The 23,646-nt window shown below is 41.6% G+C and overlaps 2 protein-coding genes across 3 annotated transcripts in view; both read right to left on the bottom strand.

Moving 5' to 3' along the window:
- The window catches only part of TULP3 (TUB like protein 3), a 33,112-nt gene extending 14,440 nt beyond the window's left edge, over window positions 1-18,672 (bottom strand). Inside the window, exons 1-2 of one of the 2 annotated variants that reach the window (XM_037388857.1) lie at window positions 18,592-18,672; window positions 4,711-4,762 (exon numbers count right to left, since the gene is read on the bottom strand). In XM_037388857.1, the coding sequence (XP_037244754.1) occupies window positions 4,711-4,762; window positions 18,592-18,632 (93 nt within the window). In that variant the 5' untranslated portion in view covers window positions 18,633-18,672. Of the gene's footprint in view, window positions 1-4,710; window positions 4,763-17,598; window positions 17,690-18,591 lie in introns of those variants that run through there. The other variant, XM_037388858.1, reaches the window with a different exon arrangement.
- Window positions 15,001-23,521, bottom strand: RHNO1 (RAD9-HUS1-RAD1 interacting nuclear orphan 1). The gene is made up of 3 exons (XM_037388860.1): window positions 23,256-23,521; window positions 21,996-22,264; window positions 15,001-19,769 (listed from the first exon to the last, which is right to left on the bottom strand). The coding sequence occupies exons 2-3, from the start codon at window positions 22,161-22,163 to the stop codon at window positions 19,104-19,106; spliced, it is 834 nt and encodes a 277-aa protein (XP_037244757.1). The 5' UTR covers window positions 22,164-22,264; window positions 23,256-23,521; the 3' UTR covers window positions 15,001-19,103.
- Window positions 23,522-23,646: the final 125 nt, after the last annotated feature.

The following is a 23,646-nucleotide window of genomic DNA, read 5'->3' as shown; positions in this document are numbered from 1 at the left end:
TATCACTGTGTCTTTGGAGTGAGACATCGCCTTTGATTCTCCATCAGTGGCTGATGTGTACACCTGCTTATTTTCTGATCTTTCCTGAGACTATCAGAAGATAATGTGAATTCATTTCATCCAGTCTAAATTGCAGTAATGTTTAATATGAATAGACAAAATCAGTAGTCATTTATAATCCAATATGAAAGCCAGGACTTGCAAAGAAAAAGGTTTTTGTCTCAAAAGCTATCATCTTACAGGGAGAACTCAAACCAAATAGTTCCCAGAAACCAATGGTGACAGGTAAGACTTGAAGGGAGAAAAACATTTTAAAAACGACAAAAAATCCAAACCAAAAGCTATAGTCATTGAAATAGGACCGATCCAATAAAAGGAAAATTGATCTACTTTGCAAAGTTTTTCCACGTAATTCAGGACTGAAAGGAAAGAACAGTAAATTCAAATGTTAAAAAATAAAACGTTACGTTTCCAAGATTTGATGTTTATGATTTCCTACTAAATGAGAATAGAAGACTTAAAGCAAACGCGAACGTCTGCGCCGTTTTAAAGACACCCACACTTAATCCTTAGAAGTTAAGGCAATACATGAAGAAGGAAAAAAATCATATTCTAATATTCTGTAATGCACCACTACACAAATGATGTGCAAGCCCCTTGCTGTAGATGCAGTTTAACCGTGCCTGCTTCTAAGGTACCTGAACACCCCCCTCAAAGCTGTTCTTGATGGTAGAAAGCCATTCTCCATCAAATTCTTTTCAGTCTCCAAGGATCCAGCAGCTAAACAATACCACCAATTTAATCCAGTTGAGACATAGACATCTTTGGAACCCTTTCCTCTCCTGTTATGCTTTTTCTCTCTCTTGTTGGTTCTTTCCTCTCCTATTAGACTTTTTGTCTCAAGTGAGGTTAGTTTCTCGGGCAACCTCTCCCTGAGGAATTCTAAAACAACTCAGCCCTTGGTCCTTTATTCTTCCTGCTTTTCAAGCACTTATCTAAAAAATTTTTTTAAAAAGCAAGAAACCCCCCAACCAAACAAAAAAACCCAACCTAACAACAAAAACCCAAAATTACACACACACAAAAAAAAAAGACTAAAAAAAAAACCAAAATAAAAACCACCACAAAAAAAAAAACACCAGACCAAAATGATCTTTTTTTATTTAAACTCATAATTACACTTTGAAGACTGGGCTGCAATACAAGTAGTGTTTGTTACTGCAGAATTATTTGCAAGGATTGTCCTGCAGGGCAAAAATTACAGAGAATTCCAAAGAGACTATCACATCAGTCTAGAAGAAGAAAAGAAAAATGACCAGCAGAAGTCATACTCTTAGAAAATGCTCATTACAGATAAAATTTCTTTTCTAGAAATGTAGTCAGACCCTCCAGAAGAATTTGCATTTGTTTGTGTTGTTGGTTTGATTTTTAAATTAATGCTGAGGAAAAGTAAAAATTTTGTGATAGTTTATAGATCTCCAATAGTTTAAACTGAAGGAGAGAAGGAAAGCAAGAATGAAAACATTATACTCAGAATAAACATTTGAGAAAATATGTTGTCAAGGTTTCTCTACCTGACAAATAGACAAAAAACCAAAACCAGACATATCCTAAAGGCAGTAAGAAGGTACAAAGCTACTGATAGAATGGGAAATTTAATTTGGGATCAATAGAGGATATAATAACTTTCAAAGCTACTTAACTGATTATTCTATCAGATGAGCTTTTTTTAAACATTACAGTGCTCACCAGTCTCAAAAATTTTTTTTTCTTACATTATGTTTCATCAAAGAGTTTCTAAGACTCACCAATACAACAGAATCATATTGGTTTATATTGAAACATATAATTTACTGCTGTTAGATGTGACCAATCCTCTTATTGCAAGAACTTCAAGATAATCAAAGTAACAAAACTTGATAGTAATTTAATTTGTTTTCGAAAGGCTTCTCTTTACCACTTTGCTTATTGAGATAGAAAAAAAAATTATCTAAAAGTCCACTGACAGCAGACAGCAGCAGTTCATTTTCTCTACATAAGGTGGCAGAGCAGCCTTACCTTCAGTACTATGCATTCTCACTTACTCCACTAAGATGAAGCAGAAAAAAAAAGAAAATATTGTGTTTCATTTTGTCTACTAACTAGCCTTTTCCTCCAGCTCGATGTTACACTAAAAATTCATATAATATTACAACAAAAAGTTTAGATAATTCATGAACAGGACACCAGAACACATAACCCATTAAATAAGTAACAGATACAGATTATCATGATTTGTTCAGGATTTTGTGAACTCTCTATTAAATACTCTCAGATACATTTTCTTTGCACCACAGAAAAATATAACACCAGAATACAGGACGATTAAAGGATCACAAACCACCAACTCCAGTTCTAATGAGTTTCCAACAAACTTAAAAGTCAGATGTGTCAGATGAGTCTACCAATGCAGACTAATACGACAATGAGCTTAGTGTTATTTCTACAACTGTGATGAACAAGAAGGTTCCAATCACTTCACCGCTGAAGGTGCAATACCATACTAATTATTTGGCATGGTCCTACCTTAGTAGGCCAGGTGCAATGGATCCTAGCTCTGAAACATCCTCTCCACTCTTCCAGCTCCTCCTTAGTTCATGCTGAGGCAGCAGTGACAATGCTAGTGATGATGGCATCAATGAAACTTCATGTCAAGAGTAACTACCATACCAGGTGCATTCAGAAATACACCTTCAGCTTCACACTCTCCACTCACAGGGAGACAGAGGCAGTGCACTCTGAGCTGCAGGTGCCTCAAAAGACACGGAGACACCCTCTACTGCTGGGGAAGTAAGCACTGCCTGAGCAGCCACACACTCTCCCCTGGAGGAACAGGCAGTATTCTAAATAAAAGCATCCCGGCAGGCACAGCTGGCCCACAGATGGAAGCTGATGTCATGCATTATTATAATAATATTTTTATTTTACTGCAATTACAGGGTTTCCAAACCTGTCCTAAAGATGGGTGACAGGCATATGTCTTTGCTGTGGCAAATGCTTATTCCAGATTCTGTGTATGGGCAAAAATTCTAAACATGATCCTGCTGGATTAAAAATGTTTGCATTTTTTTAATCCCAATTCCTATAAATGTTTAGAGCAACTTGATCAAGCGGGGAATCAGCTACAACCAGCAATGAGGCTATCATGTCTAACAGTGATCTCCTATTGACCTCTATTTCTTCAGAAAGCATAGTACTATTATTCATGTCAAAGTTAAAAAGTAGACTTTAAAAGTTAATACTCAAACCTGAATATACAATCCTAAACTAGAGACTTAGCATTTCTCAATAAATCTCATTTGCAAGATGAGGTGGATGGGTGGTGATGTTAAAATATATTTTAGTGACATTTTCTAGCTGTTGGTTTTGCAGACGATTGCAATCTCAACCAAACCCAAGAAAGCCTGAAACAAAATTGCAAGAGGGTAGGAATTCTTTAAACTCACCTTTCCATGACTCAGCTGACAGCTGCTCTGAGGGAATTCCACCCAGCCCAGCAGCTTTATTTTGGCGGAACAGCAATGCATCCCCTTGGCAAGGTCTGAAACTAGGCATACATTGACCACAATGCCTATCACTAAGCAAGCGATTACCACCAGCTTGTGGCCCAAGACAACAGTCCTAAAACTGACATTGAGGTTCATCACCAAGCAGTCAGACCATCCTTAGTTTTGGAACTTCTTACTGAGTGGCATTTGGCATTAAATGCTCTTTTACTGATTACTTAAACTAATGCTTTTAAAAAACAAACAAACAAACCACAAGCTTACGGATAGCTACAGGTAAAAGGATTATCCTATGACCAAAGATAAATTTTACTACTTGACTCTAAAGTGTTTTAGATAAGTGAGTCTATACACTCAGATAAAAGTTGGTAATAAACCCACTGTCTGAAGTAAAAGCTAAGCAAACTCAGACTAGAAATATGGAACAAATTCTGGTAAAGAGGGTTATTATCCACTGCAACAATCGCCTAAAGACTTATGTCTGGATTTAAAGGTCCTCTGCTGAGGGAGAGACTTCCTAAAAAACATACTTGAATTTGAACACAGATGAATTTAATGCAAGACAGGGATTTGTGGTCCATGTGAAATGGCAGCTAGAGAATCATAATAATCTCACATCTTCTAATCTACGTATAAGCATTTAAAATTTCACAGAGGAAGAATATTAAGGATGGATACTCTACTACCTTGAAGAATATGGTGATATAAGCATCCAGCAAACAGTGCTTTAGAAACTGAGACCTGTATTTGACAAACGCTTGGCTATAAATGCTTTGAAAGATACTGGAAATCTTTCTCAACAGCAGTGTTAGGGAGATCTTTCTAAAGCTTGGGGAAGCTTTTTCTTTTCCTTTGAGGCTTAATTCCTTCAGCCTTCCTCTCTTTTGATTCATTCCATCATTGCGATGACTCAACCCAAATAAAATGAAAGGATGTATGAAAAATAAATGTATCAAAGAAATCAAGCCTACACGCCAAAGTAAGGTCGACTTAAAACTAACAAAAGCCATGAAAATCTTTAAAGAAAAAATGTTAGCAATAAATTGTTTGTATTCCTTAGATGATCAAGCATTTTTAGCACTTCATCCCCATTTCTCAAGTCTCTAGATGGCTAATGTTTGTTTTCCTATACTTATTTTTACTAGATTTCAGCACCATTATTTACCTGATTCTCTAGTTTCAGCTGTCGCAGTTTCATGCTTTCATCCTCAAAGATGCTGGGAAAGGGAAAGAAACAAATTAATTATTGCTAGTAAACAGTTTGCATTACAAGAGCAAAGCACATTCACAGACTACAACTTCACCATCAAGACTTTAAAACAGTTGTAAGACGTGACTTTTATCCCACCAATTTACAGGGCATTAAAAAACAACACACACTTCATATTCTGTCATAAATAGGACCAAACTAGTTTAACCACCTTAGTAAACTTTTGAAAGCACTTTGTAATCAACAAAGGTTTTGTTACTGATGGGCGGATTATGAGCCACTATTATATCTGAAGGCTTAACCCAGTTCAAACCAATTCAGCAAAGTCCCTGCTCCTTCACAAAATACCCAATCCCAAATTAACTCAGAGTTTTAGGTTTTGTCTTGGCCTCTAACCTACACCATATTCTCCTCCTGCCAGACTATCCCAGAACTACTGTCAATACTTGACAGAATCTGTGTTTGCAACACCTGGTATTAATTCCTAGAGATGACAGAGTAATTATTTCACTAAGTGTTTTATAGATAACTTTTGTAAGAACTCTAGTTTTTCATTTGTCCTGGTTACAGCTGGGATAGAATTAATTTTCTTCTTAGTAGCTGGTGCAGTGCTGTGTTTTGCATTTTGTGTGAGAACAATGTTGATGGCACACAATGTTTCAGGTTGGTGCTAGGGGATGTTTATACCAAGTAAATGACCTTTCAGTTTCTCAGGCCCTGCCATCTAGAAAGCTGGAGGGCGCACAGCCAGGACAGCAGAACTGGCCAAAAGGATATTCCGTACCATTGAACCTCACGCTTAGTAGATACACTGGGTGAAGAAGGAGGGAGATGATGTTTGGCATTATGGCTTTTGTTTTCCCAAGTAACCGTTATGCGTGATGGAGCCCAAATTTCCTGGGGATGGCTGAGCATCTGCCTGCCCATGGGAAGGAGGGAAAGAATTCCTTGTTTTGCTGTGCTTGCGTGTGAGGCTTTTTGCTTTACCTCTTAAACTGTCTTTATCCCATCCCATGAGTTTTCTCACTTCTACTCTTCCAATTCTCTCCCTGATCACACTGTGGGGGGGGAGTGAGCAAGCAGCTGCATGGTGCTTAGTCGCCGGCTGGGGTTAAACCACATCATCGTTCTAAGTCATGTTCCATACAGGCTTCCCACTTCACTGTGTACGATAATGAATTATTGCATAAAGTGCAATTTAGAGCAGCTAATCCTAGAAAGGGGAAAAGTTAGTTGTCAAGTAAGCCCATGCTCTGCCTGCCACAGTTGTGCTGCTTCTTCCTACACAACTTTGACAAAGACGCGTCTGGGAAGTAAGAAAGCATCAGGAAGAAGATACTTCATACGTGACACAGACAGACATTACACATTATTCATGGCACACAGCAAAGCAGGGCTAGCCAAAATTTCAATTTAAACAGGAAATTCTCTGTCTGGTCTAGGTATGCAGAAAATTTCCAGTGATGTCAAGTCACAAGCTGGCGGACAGTGCTGAACGTAACCCTAACAAGGGTAAGTGGAGAGATGGGAGAGAGACAGGGGTTCTGCAAAACCCATGCCATGGAAACTGGATCACAGCACACAGAGATAAGAGGAGAAAGGGTTCAGAGTCCCCTTAACCCCTAGGAAATCTGTATTTGACTCAAAATTCCAGGCAAGTAGACAACAGATCAGAGCTCCTTACAGACAGAGTACACTAGCCAACACAGGCCCTATTCCAGAAGGCTGAAATGTGCAGGAAAAAAAAAGTTTTGTATAGGCACATAATTTATGACAGCTTATATACTCTAAAATTGATGCTTACTGCCCAGGTAATGGTATTTTAAAGTAAGTTACCACTGCCATTGTTTTTTTACTTAACAGTTTTCCTTATTTCTATAGGGATTTTTTTTGATTTTTTTTTCCTGATGTATTTCAAGTATCATCACATAACAGGTCTAGGACCTTGAAAACACCTTGTTTCTATAAACTAACAGTACTTCTCACATGGGCCAGTAATGTGTAGCACACTGGATTCAAAGGCAATGGAGGGCTTGGAAAAATTAATGTCTTTCTTGAAGAGGGATGGAAAGCTATTGCACATCCCCTCAGCAACAGTTAAAGTAACTCCACCTGGAAACATTCACAATTTAAGAAAGAAACATGCAGAAACATATCTCCCGAGTGCAGCGAGATATACATGCGTTGCCTTATGAAACTTCAACATGAAGTTAAAATGTGACATGCTTTTTATTTAAAGCATAGAGGTGACTGAAAAAGCCATCTTTGACAAAGTCTGAAAAATGCTTGAAAGCTCCAGCTAAAATATTCACGACCAAAAAAGAAGGGGGAGGGGAATACTGCTTTTGTTTTCATATACCTACTGACTTAAAGAGGTAACATTTGTTAATTGCAGCCAGGAGTTTGTTTATAAAGCAATCTATGTAGCTCTGATTAAGATTATATATGAATGTGTCCATAAATCTAATTAAAAAGAACTACAAAGGTGTCCTGTGTAGGTACAAGCTACTGTGTGTGATTTTGTTGCTTTTCCTAATAGAAAATGCATCCCCAACAATTTGAGTCTCCTCTTGAGAAAATAAAAATTAAAGACTACCGCTTCTGGAAAGAAGTTTCCAGGTTTTCCTTTTTACTTGGAAGATGGCAAAACACCAAAATATTAGGTCTTGAATATACGCCTTGTGGAAATCTGCAATCAAAAGTATTTACTTTGTATTTTTTAATTGTTTTCTACCCGAATTGGAATAAAGTTATGTGACAAAGACATGTCTGAAGACTATGGGAACAGGACCATAACACAGATTACACAATGCCTCACCTCCAATTGCTTAACTGAGGCTCAAATATGGTTGAAATAGTAAAGATTCTAACAGGTCACAGAGCTTGATGAAGATAAGGAGATTGTTCTCTTTTACAATTTACCATTAAACACAGACCAAAATCACCTTGTAGCAAGCTACAGAAGGAAAGCAGATGTCAATCCTTCCCATTATAAGGTGCAAGGATTCACATGTGGAGCAAGAAACAATTAAAGCCATAAGCACTGTGGCACTGTAGCTAAAAAAAAAAAAAAAAATTACACTTTTTATTTACTCCTCCTGCAACCTTCCTTCCACCACTTGGTCATCTTGGAAGTATAACATAATAACCAGACAAAAAAAGAGCTTCCCACACATAGACACACTTCAGTGTTTTTTCTACCCACCAGCACGGGGCTGGTGTTATTGCAGACCTTACAGGAAAAGGCTGTGCCAGAGTCACTCCCCCAGCTCACCACAAAGGAATGCAAGCAGTGTGCTAATACAGCTGCAGGCTCCGAACACCCATCCTCCTTCAGCCGGACAGACTACACAGACCAGCACATCTAAGTGCTCTTCGGACGTGCCCACGCAAACCCACTATGTGATGCTATGCTTTTCTACTTGAAGGCTTTACATGCAGTAAGAGGAGTTAAAAATCCAGTAGGAACAGGAAAAATCAGCAGCATTTCCATAGCTACAACACCACAGTTCAAAACAGGGGGAAAAAAAAAACCCCAACCCTCAACCACCAAAGCAGCGGTTTACCTTTGATAAGTAAGAACTGAAAATCCTCAGGTAGCCTGCCACAATCTTCTTCCCAGCCGCTGCAGCAGAGCAGAACAGGAGACCCTGCCCACCGACTCCTCTGCTACATCTACCAGGATTCAGCAGCTCTCCTGCTAAAGCTGCCCAACAGATACATGCCACAGAAAGGAAAAGGGACCCAGAATATAACACAGAAGTGAAGACTAATGATTATCCAAGATATAGAATAAAAATGAGGGTGGGAAAGCAACTATTTAACAAAAAACACTCAGCTGAGAAGATACAACGGCGTATCTGAATGTGGGAGAAGACAGCGAGACACAGATCCATTCCTCCTTGCAGATCCATATCCAGATTCAGCGTAGACCAACATGAAGCAGAATGCTTTATTTTTAATTGATGCCACCTCAAATTCCTGCTGACATCAGAATGAGCCTTGTTTTCATATCATAAGCAGAAATCAAACTTGCAATAGGAATATGAACAACAAATTTACCGTAGAGGTATTTGGCCTTTCCTAACCATTTTCAGAATATCAAACCTAACCACAATGAAGAGGTCACAAGATATTTAACAGATGTTCATATATGCAATTAAGGCTTCATTTTTATGCAGTTTATTTTAGTTTCTGTAAAAAAAGGCACACTACATCTCTTGACAGCTCTTTCAGAATGGACGTGTTTTTCAATTACACGCTGCAATTTTGGAATTACAAACTATGTTGCAAAGCGTACATATGGATTGGCAGACTTGACACTCCAGTTTTCATTGCAACTTCTCTGCATTCCTGAATATATTTTACTTAGAAAACCCAAAATAGTTATGTCCTAAGCATTTGGCAGTAATTACCATTGCATCAGCCAAATACAAATTCACAGTATAATGCAACTTTGAGAATAATGAAAGAGTCTGATATTAAAGCAGGGGAACGTAGAAAATAGGAAAGCAAGCAATCCACCAGTCTAAAAATGGTCTTCCCGTTCCGTCTGAAGTCTACACAAGAGAAAGGATTCTGAAGAACTGAAGAGGGTTCAGCAGAAAGCTGAACAAATTGTCCAAGGACTGGAAAAGGTACCTCTTAACAAGATTCGAATGCATCCTACAGTTTATTCAAGAGAAAATGAATCAATACACTCCACTGTATTCCATGGATTTGAGGCCACAAATTACTATTGATGAGAGAGAAGACAACAAAATTCAGTCGTGCATAACTGAAGTTAAACAAATTCAGACTGCAAGTAAAATTTTTATTTAACACTGTGACTAATTAACCATTGGGACACATAATGGAGTGGATTTTCAACAGAAAACAACAGGTTTTAATCAAGGTTGAATATTATTACACTAAAACCAGCTGATATAGAGGAAGGCTACAGTCTATCTCAGATGTCAGGTATGGTTATCCCAGATGGGAGAGCTAAGAATTCTTCTTTCAAGTTTTATCAAGGGACCTATTAAGTCCCTTTTATATTCTGACTATTGAAGCTGTAAAAAGGCAAATAAAAGGTTGCCTTTATTATGGACTAGTGTTGCAAGGAATTGACTGGTTGCAGCTGTGAGTAAAAGGCAACAATCAGAGAAAGCAAGAAGAGCCACAAGAGGAGCAGCCTGTATAGAGAAAATGTTCCGCAAGACCAGAATTCACTGGACAAACATGAAATATGTTAAAGGAAAAAACCCTCAAGATAGTTTTTCCTGCACTCAACAAAAAAGATACATCCACTAAAGAAACACTGTACTCAAATTTTCATCCTAAACAAGTAACGTAGCAAAGCCTTGCAGACTTAAAAGTTTCCTAGATAGCTAAATCTATTCTACAATTCAAGTAGTTACAGATTTGATAAATAAAGAGTAAGGGTCTCTGGCCTCTTTTAAGCAGGTCAGACTAGCTGACAGAAACAGACCTCACCCCAACCTTAAAAGCAAATCTGACTCAAGAGAAGGAAAGATAGCTTGTTTTGCTTTTTAACTGTTAGAAGCTTCTTTAAGGCATATATTAGCACTGTATATGCACTGAATTCTTGACGAGGGACATTCATTAAGTATCACCTGTTTGTGCACAGCTCTAGGGAAGGTACTAAAAATTCAGATACTCTATAGTTTGGCTGAGAGATTCAGGGAAAGCATCCAGCAGAAACATTTAGCTCATTTTAAACTGGATCACATTTTGAGTTTACCCTGCCTTGCTACAAACAAGCTTGATATTTTGTATCAGTCTGACACAAACTCTTCTTTCAACAAACGCATTTTTTTCAGTAGTGATAGGAACACGAATCTATACATTAACAATCAACATCCTTAATTTTTTAGTCGGTTTCACTGTTCTACTTCCTTTAAAGGAACTCCAAGGCACAACAAACACCATTTTCATCCACAAATGTCCCAAAATTCCCAATATCTTATGTTCCATTTCTCATTCTACAGAGAGCTGCTTCCATCAAGAGTCGAACAAAGCTCCTTAACTCCCTTTCCCTTGCAGGACAGTTTATTAATGTGGTAGCAGCAGTTATGGCTCTGAGCAATACTCCCAGATCTTAAGAATTAGGGAATGAAAAGAATGTGGCTTGTGGCACACATCTTTTTCCGCTAGATTTTATTTTTAGCTGTAGAAGTGCAAGTAAAAGCAACTTCCTTTAGAAATGTAGAGTCAGCTGGTACAAAAGGGTTTTCACTCTTAATTCTCCAAAGAACTTTCCTGAGAATTGTTCTCCTCATCTGAACTACAGCTATGAAGGAAGACAGAAGCTGTAGGTAAGAGATCATTTGAAGAAGGATTCTTAGATCTCAAAAGGTATTCCAAACAAAAATTGCAATACTGTCTCTGGAAATTGGTTGAGGAGCAAAAATTTATCTGTAATGCCCCTTCCAATCCACAAAAGGGAGGAGTCCCATCTGCTTTCCTTGCAACTGACAAGGAATTTTTTCATTTCTGGGAAAATGCATAACATAGCATCCATAGGAGTGAGGACATCATCACATTTTTCTTCCCTCTCCAAGGCAGAAAAGGGGGGCGGGGGGGAGGTTGGCAAACATGGGATATTCTTTCCTTCATAATTAAATTAACTACCAGTAAGTCTTCCAAGGTACACTGGATCTGCTGGGAACCATCCATAAAATGACACACCCATTTCCAAGTGACAGCTCAGGTTGCATCAACATTTCAGTTATGTTATTTTCAAGCAGTCGATGTTTCAATAAGGGCAAATTTTGGCCTCTGCCTGCCTTTTTTACAAAAAGAATCCTTTCTCCAGTGAGATCCCTTTTACCTTTGATTCCAGCCACCACCAAACACACACAGATGTCTAATGCCAATAGCACACCATTTCGAGAAAGGTTTCACAAATTCAGCAAGTTTTTCACCTACTGAACAGTATTACGGGAACAATGACATGGTAACAGTGAACACTTAATTTTGGAAGCAATTCTGAATGAGTGAATAAATTATTGTGAATACAGACTGCCTTGGCTATGCTTTAATACCCAAATTCTGTCCCACATGATATAGACTGAATACGACTTATCTCAGAATATTTGAAAAGTATAAAGAGAGTAAGAATAATAGTCAGCTACCAGACCAGGGTGGCGTGGGGCTAGATCTGTATGTCCTACTCCACTTTAAAATACACCTGAATCCTCTAGGCACTGCATGTTCCTGCCAGTAACTTGTAGCAATTATCTGAACAATTTACAACTTACTAAAGAAGATTCTAAAGAAACACAAAAGCAAGTCACTCCTTTAAAACTTCTGCTTCTACCTACCTCTGAGTTTAAAAACAGAACTTCAATGTGGAATTATTAGTTACTTCTCTTTGAAGTCACACGGAGTAGAGATGTGCCTAAATCCACCCAAACCAAAACACACAGCCCAGGAAGGCTGGGGAGTCTCCATCTTTGGAGATACCCAAAACCTAACTGGGCATCATCCCGTGCAACCCAGCCTGCCCATGCTGACCCTGCTTGAGCATTGGGGTTGGACCAGATGATCTCAAGAAGCCCCTTCCAGCCTCCATGATTCTGTCTCTGAGTTCTGGAGATCACAAGAAGGAGGTAATTTAGAGCTTGAGTCTAACATCTAATAAACTAGATCACAATAAAGAATACAGGCTGTTACAAGAAAATGCAACAAGAACACACGCATCACAAAAACGTTAAATTCTGAGCTCAGAACTATTTTGACTACTGTACCGATTGGCGTTTCATACGCCATTCACCAGGTACCAAAGATTAGCTGCTCCTATTTGGAACAAGGAAACAGAGCAATGAAAATAAAGCAGCACTCTCTGGACAGAAGCTAGTAGATCTATATGGACTATAAAGAATAATGCAAAGAAAAGCCTGTGTTATTCTCTACTACGCTATCCAGAACAGAAAGTAGATGCCTGTTTTCCTTAGCCAGAAAAGTCTCAAGTAACTCATTATGGCATACCTAACATGAAAGGAGTGTTCTTTTTCTGGAAGGAAGGCCAAGAGGAGCCAGAAATCCACACGGGCCGTTAACTACTAAAGCCATCACAGATGCTGGGATGGTGTGTAGCAAAACAGGGGGTTTTAAAATGGGGGTTTATTTTAAGAAAAGGGAGACAAGGAATCTCCTGCCAGGCACATTCCTTTGAGAGTTCACAGCTGGTGACTTCCCAAGTAAAAGACTTTTCAGCTTTTAACCACCAATACAAATGCAGAATGCTATGCTTCCAAAATCATGTTTATTCAGGTGAATTTTATGAAACTTAGGTTTCTGCTAAGGAAAAGAAAGAGACATTTATTCCATAAGCAGAAGACCATCTTTCTATTTAATGTCTTCTCAACCACACTCTCCAAAACCCCAGGGTCATTTAATTTATAGAAATTGCCCTAGCCAAGGAAAGAGCAAAGTTCCACAGGGGCTTAGAATTCTGACCCCTATGATCATAGAATTGTTTGGGTCGGAAGGGACCTTAAAGATCATCTAGCTCCAACCCCCCGCCGTGGGCAGGGACACCTTCTAGACCAGGTTGCTCAAAGCCTCATTCAACCTGGCCTTAACACTTACTTCCACAGATGGAGCACCCACTTCGCTGGGCAACTTGTTCCAGTGTCTCACCATCCCCACAGTAAAGAATTTCTTCCTAATAACTAGTCTAAGTCTACCCTCTTTCAGCTTCAAACCATTACACCTTGCCCCATCTCTACAGACCCTACTATATTTATTGTCTGTCCTTATCTTTCTTATAAGCCCCCTTTAAGTATTAAAAGGCCCCCTCCAGATGAAATCTTTAACTCCCTCAGCCTGTCTTCATAGGAGAGGTGCTCCAGCCCTTCGATCACCTCTGGGCTCACTCCAGCAGGTCCATGTCCTCCTTACGTTTGGGGCCCAAGCTGAACACAGCACTCCAGGTGGGGTCTTACAAGAGTGGAACAGAAGAATCACCTCTCTTGACCTGCTGGCCAGGCTTCTTCTGATGCAGCCCAGGATTCCGTTGGCTTTCTGGGCTGCAAGTACACATTGTCAGGCCATGCTGAGCTTTTTTTCCATCAGCACTTCCAAGTCCCTCTCCTCAGGGCTGCTCTCAATCCATTCTCTGCCTGGCCTGTATTGACACTGGGGGTTGCCCCAATCCAGGTGCAGGACCTTGTTCTTTGCTTTGTTGAACTTCATGAGTTTCACACGGACCCACCTCTCAAGCCTGTCGAGGTCCCTCCGGATAGCATCCCTTCCACCCAGCATGTCAACTGCACCACTCAGCCTGGTGTCACTGGCAAACTTGCTGAGGGTGCACTTGATCCCACTGTCCATGTCACTGACAAAGACGTTGAACAGCACTGGTCCCGGTACAGACCCGTGAGGAACCATTCATCTACAGCTCAATGTCCAAGTGGAGACTGGTGACTGCAACTCTTTTGAGTGTGACCATCCAGCCAATTCCTTATCCACTGAGCAGTCCATCTGTCAAATCCATGTCTCTCCAGTTTAGAGACAAGGATGTTGCATGGGACAGCATCAAAAGCTTTCCATAAGTCCAGGTAGATTACATCAGTTGCTCTTCCCTCATCTTCTGTTTGTGAATTATTTAACCCTGTCTGTCACTTTTGTTGTCGTACCCCATTACAACATGAACCAGTGAAAGGTAAAGCAGTTGCTATTCTCTCCTAGCAACAAAGTCAGCAGTTAAATAGCACACAGTATGCTTAACCCAGACTAAACAGCAAAACTCATAAGTTCCCTGATAATAATTACATACTTCTATGCCACAAATTGCACTTGTTTTATAGTCTTTCAACCTAAAAATGGAGGAAGGAACGTAAATGAAGTTTTCTAAACTGACACTCTAGAACCGATTGTGGACGACTAATCCCAGCCCAGTTTTTCCAAAAAAATTGAAAGGGGAAGCCATTAGGGATGAAAACAGCAAAATTTAACTTCCATCCCAAACTAGGTGACTTAGCAAGACACTGCTGCTAGATTTAGATACTTGTTCTTTTTTTAGCTCAGATTTCACATAAAAATGCTAAATGTGAAAGGAGTGCAGAAGTGAACACAGACTTCTATTACAGTAACACAGGCAGTAAGAGTTCTAACATCCCACAGAATATGTTTTAAACAACACTTGGAATAAGGGTAAATGTTCTTGATGTAGTCTAAGACAACAGCTCTAGGCATATCAGCAAATCCATTTAGAAGAGAATTCATCCCATGACCCAATTACAACACAATCAACAGTTTTATTTTGGAGATCACCCAGCTGTGCCTCAGTGACAGAACAAGAGTCTGGAGTTATCCCAGTGCAAGTCTGGTTGCAGGAAGTTTTCACACATACAAAGTAATAATTCCGTTGAAATCAGTGCACTTGTCCCTCCTATAGATGCCATACCAACAGTGGTTGAAAAAAAAAAAAAAAAACAACCAAAAAAAAAACCCCAGAAGAGAAAAATAATATTTTTCTCTATAAAGATGTGTCATCAGTAACCTAAATTCTAAATCGTAAGAGATGGGAAAAGAACTTTCTAGAAACTGAAGAGACAAATCAAAGTGTAGCTTTAAGACAACTTTCATTGTTATAACAATTGCAGTTACCAAGTGCGTTTCAAGTTGTAGTTGGAAATTTTAGTGAGAGGTAACAACAGCGTTGCTACTTTTTTCCCCTCCTGCCACTGCTGTCTACATCTTAAGTAAGATGATTCCTTCTTCATTCACACTGACAGCAGCAGCTTCAAATTGCAGTCACAAAAGGTTTTCTTTTGTTTCAAAACTGTACTTGTAAGAGTACATCTCAGCCACATTTATAAAATATTTACAGAATTATATAATTTTGGATAGATATCTTGTTATACTGTTCAGACTTGAAAGGGATAAAGCAAACAAGATATTAAGCCAATTCTCTTATCTAAGGATAAGGTTTGCAGAATTATAAATCCTGGAATTTACAAAACACTGCTTGTTGATTTCAAGAAGGTCACCCGGGGCCAGAAAAATATACCCAAGGACTAACAGAGATGCTGATAGGCTTTTAAAAGGTAACTTACACTTCTCTGTCTTCTCTGGATTACACGTACAGCCAAAATCATTAGCAAAGAATTTTGTCTTTTTTCCCCCCAACAAAATTATAATTAAAGTGCAACTACACAAAACAGTCAAGTCCAGCAGCTACCAAGATTCCTGATAACCTCAACTACACTACCATTTTTCAAATACGGAAAGGGCTTTTGGCCGGACAACAATATATGAAATTACTTTTGAACCTTTTTCAGTCCATGGGCTCATCATCTTTTGAAAAGTGAGCTTATTGAAAATAGGCCCTTTTTCTTCATTACCTTTTGAAGACACTGTGGAAGTATCCCAGAGCTCCTGAGTTCACAAACTGAAACCCCCTAATTCATGCGTGTCTAGTCACCCAAGAAGCATCCACATTATGGGAGGGACTGCTGTAGTTGACACCCAGGTTTTTTGTGTTGTTTCTGTAGACTCAGTCAAGATTTTTGCACCTTGAAAGTTATGTTCCTCATACATGACATCTGCAAGTCAGAAGCTGAAGCACATTTGGAAGGCAGCATGTGGGAAGCTTTAAGTATTCCTGTACACTGTACAATTAGTGTGCAAAAAGGTGAAGTTCATCAGTCTCCAAGATTCTAAAGTATGCGCTACCACAAGAACCCAATTCCTTCTCAATTTTTTAAAATATTACAGTGATTTACAATTACTTTTATCTGAACGTTTCTGTATTCAACATTATTAATTTCATATTGTCTCAGAATAGACATTCCCAAATGAAGAGAGAAGGCAAAGCACTTATCAGAACTATGAAACAGCACCATCAACCTTACCGTTTTCTAAAGCACTGACAGTTGTGCCATGTCTACCCGAAAGTCAAACTTTAAAATTACCTTGAGCAATTTCAGTTGCAGCCACCTCAAATGGAAGATAGGTTAACACACCATAGTTTCAAGGAACAGCCTGTTACCGGGATGTCTCAGCTGTCTATCCATCATCAAGTATCCCACAGCACATTTACAAAACCACATGCATTTTTTTTTTACTTGTTCCCTTCACCTCTGTCCACCAGAAAAAACAAACTTTTTAATATCTTAATGTCTATTTTACATATTGCTCAATAGTAAAGGTATTCTACCTCAGAGGAAAAAAAAAAAAGCTGCTAACTGCCTCTCAAGTACAGTTTTTTTAAACTTTATAGGCAGTTACCTCATTGCTACAAACTGCCAGTTACCCCATGCACCACATTTACTTTTTGTATACCAAAACCTGTTTGGACAAGTAACAATTATTTTACCAGACAAGAGTTCTAATGATTAAATTCATGATTTACAGATAATTGTACTATTCTTCTCTCAGGAAAATCAGATCCTTCTTAAGAATACCGTCTTTTGTCTTCCTGCAGTTCATTATAGTGTTGCTGAACATTCCAAGTTCAGAGTCAGCCCCTAAAAAAACAGGCCTTAATGATTTACTTAAAACCTGCATATTTTCATTTAGGTTCATGTATTCTAGTTTTCTTTCTTTAACGACAGAAATTAAGAAAGTTAAGGAAATGAATTGTTTGTTTAATAAACTGAGGGTGGGAGGGAAGCAGCTATCACATCAACCATTAGGCTGTTTCTGTGAGGCACCCATAGAAGTGTATGCAAACCAAGTTTCTTAGTAGAAAGAAATTGTACAACTGTTACCAGAACAGCAGCATCGTTTCCTGTAGCTTCCACTCCGTGAAACCTAAAGGGCTGGTATCTATGCAAGGAAACTTACGTGCATCAGCTTTTCAGGAATAGTTTCCAAAATTGCTATACAAACCTCAGCCTTTGAAGTCTGCACAAAGAAGTCATCTTCCAATGTGTCGCAGTAGATTCGGTGGACCCAAGCAATGACAGGATCACTTCTAACTCTGGTGCCTCTTTCCCCCCCCTCAACTAAAATTACCAAGCCTATGTCATAAATAATGTATCTCTTCTACACTGCGTTTGTTATAGTTCAACTATGACAAGTAGTTTTTGCCCTTTCCTTGCTTTTCCTTTCCCTGTCTAAACATCAGAGGCACAAAATTGGTTTTCCTGGGTTTTCAGTCACACTAATTCTGTCAAAACCCATTCTCCCTGCCTGTATCCTCAAATCTGATGTCACGTAATTTCAGTTCTGACTCACTCACGTGCCACTGACATAATCTCTTTCCAAAAATCTCTTCTCTGAAGTTCACAGTCAGTTTTCCTATTACATCGGTTAAGCTCCTTTCAGTTATTCCTCTCTTTCCTGCCACAGCATTTGGAGCATGTTACCACACACCCCAAGAGCTCCGTCAGAAAGAGCGGAACAGAGCAAAACCGCTTCCCAGCAACACCTAGAAACGAGCAGCACGGACCGAGATCCCAGAAACCAAATTTAATCTACAGGTATTTAGGTGATATATAATACATCACGTTGAAGAGAGCAGCACATGAAACACACCAGGATTCTAACCGGCTGCTTTGCGCCCGCTGGGAGCGAACGTTGCCAGGGCAGCGCCGGCACACGGCTCTGCCGGCCGCGGGCACGCCCCGGCCCCGGGCAGCCCCCGCTTCCCCCCCGGCCCGGTCCCGGTCCCGGTCCCGACGGGAGGCAGAGCTGCGCGCAGAGCCGGGTAACCCGGACCTGGCCGGTTTGCGCCCGGAGACACCGCCTCCTCGAAACGGCGCCCACCCGGCGGAAGGTGGAACCGGGCCGGGAAACGCCGCCCCGGGCCGCCCTCACCACACCGAGGTGAGCGCCCGGGCCGGGCACTGGAGCGGTCCCGCCGCCCCGGGCCCCTCTCACCTGCCGCCGGCGGGGCCGCCCCGGCCCCTCGCGCTCTCCATCGCCGGCGCCGCCGTTGCTATGGGGCCGCCGCGCCCAGCCCCGGCCCCGCCGCTACCCGTGGCAACGGAACTCGGTACTGAGCCGCGGCGCCATTGGCCGGCGGCTCAGCATGCGGCACGCCCATTGGCCGCGGCCTCCCCCAGCGGGGCGGGGCGAGCCCCGCACATGCGCGGACGAGGCCCTCTGGCGGAGCCCTGGCCCGGCCCGCCCTCCTCCGCTCGGGGCGCGCGGGGGCCCCGCTGCCGCCGGGCTTGGCCTAACGGCGCCTGCAGGGAGCCACGTGGATTAGAAAGCGCAGTTCGGAGCCACCTCATGCCCCAGGGAGGCCCGGCCCAACACATCCCACCTTCCCTGCACCGGGAAGAGCGGAGCGCAGGTCTCGGCCTAAGCCACCCCCCCTCTTCATCCCCGGGAGTAGTTGTCTAGTCGGACGTGTCTTTGCATGTGAGAAAATGCCTGCTCCCGCCAAGTCAGACGTTGGCCTGTGTCCTTGAGAGCTCGAGGTTTGCCTTCACCAGTATGTCAGCAGCACTCAGCTTCCCTCTCTCCTGCAGGTATTTCATTAGGTGAGGCCGCTGTCTCCACGTAACCTTTATTCCGTACTCGTGCTCGGGAGTGTCTGTAACCAGGACCTCTGGTGACTCCCCTCGCACACAGGCATCGGTGCCAAATGCCAGCTCTTTTTCTGGATGCCAGGCATGGCTACTTGTCTGTGGCAGAGTGCTGCCACACCACCCATTCATTATGGACAGCACCTGTGTAGTCTCTGTATCAGGTGGACTGAAGACTTCTGGCTCCACAGGCCAGGGAGCCGATGGCAAAGGTGTTTCTTCACAGTTCTCCAGACTGTTTACCTGAATGTTGGCATTTGCTGCTGTCTCTTTCTTGGACTGGCTGTGAGAGCACTCTTTGTTCTTCTTTGAGTAATTTGGACGATCCGGGGGGTGGACTGCATATCCTTCTTGATTTTCAAAAGTTAAAGGAGGAAATTTGCAGGCTATAGGTCTTCGACAAGCTCCTCCTGCATGAAGCAAACTGTGGCTGGCATCCTGATTCTGGAGTTTCCGAGGACCACGATGCTGCTTCTGGCATGCTTTCAACACCACTGACTTGGTTGTTTCGAATTGTGGGCACACCTGAAGGGAAAGAAGTAGTAATAAGAAAAAAAAAAAATTATCCAGACAAAGGAATCCCAACCTGATACTACTCCCTCACCTATCCCATCTTTTTTCAGTGTGTTCATTAAGTGGGGAATCTGGTCTGTAGCAAAGCTAATCAGTCACTAACCAAACTACTAAGCAGGAGGTACCTCTGAACTTCAACACTGAGGTGCAGGTGAACCATTCTTTGGTAGCTTAAAAAGAACTCAAGATCCAGGTTCTAAGGAAAAGTCTTAACTGGTGTCTACTCCTGTAACCCCTACAGATTTAAAAAGGTTCAAACCTGGATCCAGCTTCTTTCTGTGTCTTAACATAGCTGTGAATAGATTCAATGAACTACGTCTTCAGTCTCCCTGAATAGGTAGAGGTTGAACTGAGAGCAATATGAAGTTATTTAGGGGATGCTCACTTAGCTCCATCACCTTAGATCATGTTAACATGGCTTTCACAATATTCCCTCAAAAAATCTTTACTTCAGAACATAGTTAAGCTCTGTATTCTGGAATAACTGATCACTCAGAAGCCACTTCTAAAATTGGCTTTCTATAGAAGATGGTCAAAGCTCAACAATCTATTTCTTTGAAAGATTCCAGACTTACTCAAAACCTGGAAATCCTTCTATTACAGTATTCTTTATCTTCCTGGATATCAACAAAAAGAGTCAGGTTCCGTTTCTTGCAATTTGTTTTTCCCTAGAGCACAGCAAACTGTTCTAGCTACAATCACTGCAGATCCCTTCCATCATGCCTGTTACTACTACACAGTCCCTCAAAAAAACTAACCGCAGTTCAATAAAGGATAGTGATCGTTTGCTGTACAGCAGAACTGTTTGAATGCAAAGACTTTGTATGGAGGGTGGGGGTAGGGTGGGGGGAAGAAATGATTCCTTGATAATGTATCCTGGCACATACCTAAAAGAACATAGGTGAACCACTGACTTTGAGGATATTAATTCCTGGTTTCAGAGAACATGTACAGTAGACTTTACCAATGCAGGAGAGCCTAGCTGTCAAGAAGATATGAAAGACTTAGATAAGGTCAAGAAGAAAGGAGCAGAAAATCGGTACCACCAAGACAAGTTGACAGAGACACTGCAGAGGATGCTTCAAGAAGTTACAAGCCTACCAGGCTTTTCAAACAGAGAAAACATCTAACAGTTTCAGTGCCGATAGCTTCAAACAAATTTTAGAATCAATCTATGTTTAGAATCAAAGAGCTAAGTACCAGTGTGGATATTTCCATCTGTTTCAAACAAAAAGAATGCTTTTTCACAGCAGTTACTGTACTTAAGTGTTTCAAAAGCCATACAGCTGTCTCAAGCATATGAAAAAAAAAATGAGAAAAAAATTTAACATGTTCTACTTCAAGGTAAGGCATTACAAAAATAAGTCCACGTAACCAGGAACAAAGGAATGTTTCACAGAGGTTTGAAACCACACTTCCTAAGCCTGCTTTGTGAAGAGCAGAGTCAAGCAGCAATAACGCTTAAACTGAGCTCCCCTAGGTGATAACTATTATTGTATAGGAACAGTCTGTTTTTGCAGCACCTGTTTGCTTAAAAAAAGTAAAAATTTTTACATTACATGATATAAAGAATATTTTAGGACACTGCAAACAGTCCCTAGAATATTTTTTTCAGACCAGAAATGGAGCCCAGCAGAAGAGTGACATGGAGAGAAACTATTCAAAACAGAATGGAGAAGAGGGCAGGTTAGAACAAACAACCCTGACATGAAAGCCTATGTTCACTAAATTTAGTGGTGTCAGATTTAAACAAAACGCCTAATACTTTAGCATGTAACATTTAGAGTTCAGCAGTTATTTGAAGCAAGCCAATAAAAAAATTCCCCCAGTGTTTATTATGAGCAGGGTTTTCTGTTGCCATAGAAAACAGCATTTTCCTGGTGAGAAGTAGTTTTTCAGAAGACAAATTGTCATATTAATCAGTACACACCGCACAGTTGTATGCCTTCAAATAACCGCACACAGCTGTATGCCTTCAAATAAGCAAGACCTTAGTGGTTGCGGTTAGAACTTGAAGCCACTCAAAAGCACTTATTTATGCTGTAGGCAGCTACAATGAATTCAGGTCCGTGCTACTAGTTTTCGGTATCCAGAATAACTAGCTTTCTGTTGAGACCTAAAGGAGAAACTTGACCAACGTTGCTGTGAGACGCAGGGAGAAGGAAAAGCTATACCAACCCAGGCAGCAGAGGTGTTCTGGTCTACAGGTCTGGTCGGAACGCGTCTTGGATTCTCGGCCGCACGTAGCGGAGTTTCACAGCGATGGACGGCGCCCTCGCGCGGCCTCTCCAGGAATGGCAGCTCTGCCCTCCTGGCCTTGTGGGTGCATTTCTTCGTCGGAGGCATCAAAAGGTATGGTAAAACCGCTTAGAAACCTCATGATGCTTGCTAGAGCCAATTGGAGAAAAAGGAAGGCACCCCAAGGAGATGGTCAAGCGCTTTCAAATCTGTAGAGGGCAAATAAATGGACTTGAAGACAGACTTGTTTAGAAACCTCAAATCTCAGTTTTAACAAGTAAAACATTTACGTACAGTACAGGATCCACTTCTCTAAGCAGACTTTTTCCTACTAGTAGTTTTTGAAGCTTCTGTCAAAATTCAAGTAGGTTTAGAAGTGTACAGCGGAACAGATCAACGCCCCGAAGCTTTGCAAAAGCTGGTAGCAGAGTACACTGGTGGAGCCAGAAATGCAAACAAAACAAGTGTCTCAGAAGTTCTGAACTGGCCTTTGGGTGAGACTCAACATAACTGGAAGAATTAGTTTCTTATGAAAGTACCTATTTAAAATACACAAAACAGGCAAACTCACATAGGTATTTTTCTTCATTAAAATATTTTAGAAGAAATTTGAAAGACAATCATCTGTGATAAAGCCTGAATAAATACTGAACTATATTCAGAATAGGTTCAGTCACTGAACTTGTAAGGAAATTCAAACCTCTGGGAGAGAGGAAAACAACAATTGCCATGAGAGTAGCTGACTTATTGAACCAAGTCAGCTATCAAATAGTTTCTTTACATAAGCTCAGCACGTAGTCCAGTCACAAACAAAAAAACATTTAGGAACTGAAAGTCAGAAAAAACCTGATTTTTCAATTTAATCCGTAAAACTGGCTTGCAATGCTCAGATACATTGCAGGCCTGAGATAACCAGAAGCCTTTCCATTTATAGGTGCTAACTACCTATACTTTTTAATTTCAGGAATTTAAAAGTTTTTAAATACAGAACATACTTGACACTTCCATCCCATACTCAGCATGTCTTGCATGATTTATTAGGGGTTTTTTTACCTGCTGAATATGTCAACTGAAACGACACTGAGTTTAATTTTCCATTCCACACCAGGTCGGCCCAGCCGAGGGAGTTCGGCGGGAGCCCTTCCCGAGGAGGGCATTCCCTCACCCAACACACCACGCTGCCACAGCCCGAGCGCTTACCCGAGGCGCGGCCTCCTCAGGGGGTCCCGCAGCCGGTAAACGGCCGCACCCCGCGGCTCCTCGCCAGGGGGTACGCGGGGCCGGCGCCCGGGCGCAGGCCAGGGCTGCGGCGCGGCTGAGGGAGCCACCGGGGCTGCTCCCGCTGGGCTGGGAGCAGCGATCCCGGGACAGGGGACGGGGCCCGCGGCCCAGGCGCCGGCTGAGCGGGCGCCGCAGGAAGCAGCGGTACGATCGCAGCGCCCGGGGCGACACAGGCCGGCCGGCCCGGCCCGCACCGCACAGCCCCACGCCGCCCGCCGGCACATCCCTATCCCCCGCCGCCGCCGCCGATTGGCCCGCCCCGGCCCGCCCCGCCCCCGCTCATTGGCCCCAGCCGGCACGTGATGCCAAC

The sequence above is a fragment of the Falco rusticolus genome, chromosome 5, assembly GCF_015220075.1.
Source record: "Falco rusticolus isolate bFalRus1 chromosome 5, bFalRus1.pri, whole genome shotgun sequence".
Lineage (NCBI taxonomy): Eukaryota > Metazoa > Chordata > Aves > Falconiformes > Falconidae > Falco > Falco rusticolus.
The sequence above is the reverse complement of the archived record's forward strand: the minus strand, read 5'-3'. Positions and strand labels throughout refer to the sequence as shown.

Excerpts from the sequence above, each read along its gene's own strand:
- RHNO1 (XM_037388860.1), bottom strand. The coding sequence starts at position 22,163 with ATGCCTCCGACGAAGAAATGCACCCACAAGGCCAGGAGGGCAGAGCTG. Across the intron at positions 19,770-21,995 it reads AGAACACCTCTGCTGCCTGG|GTGTGCCCACAATTCGAAAC; the intron begins GTTGGTATAGCT and ends CTTTCCCTTCAG.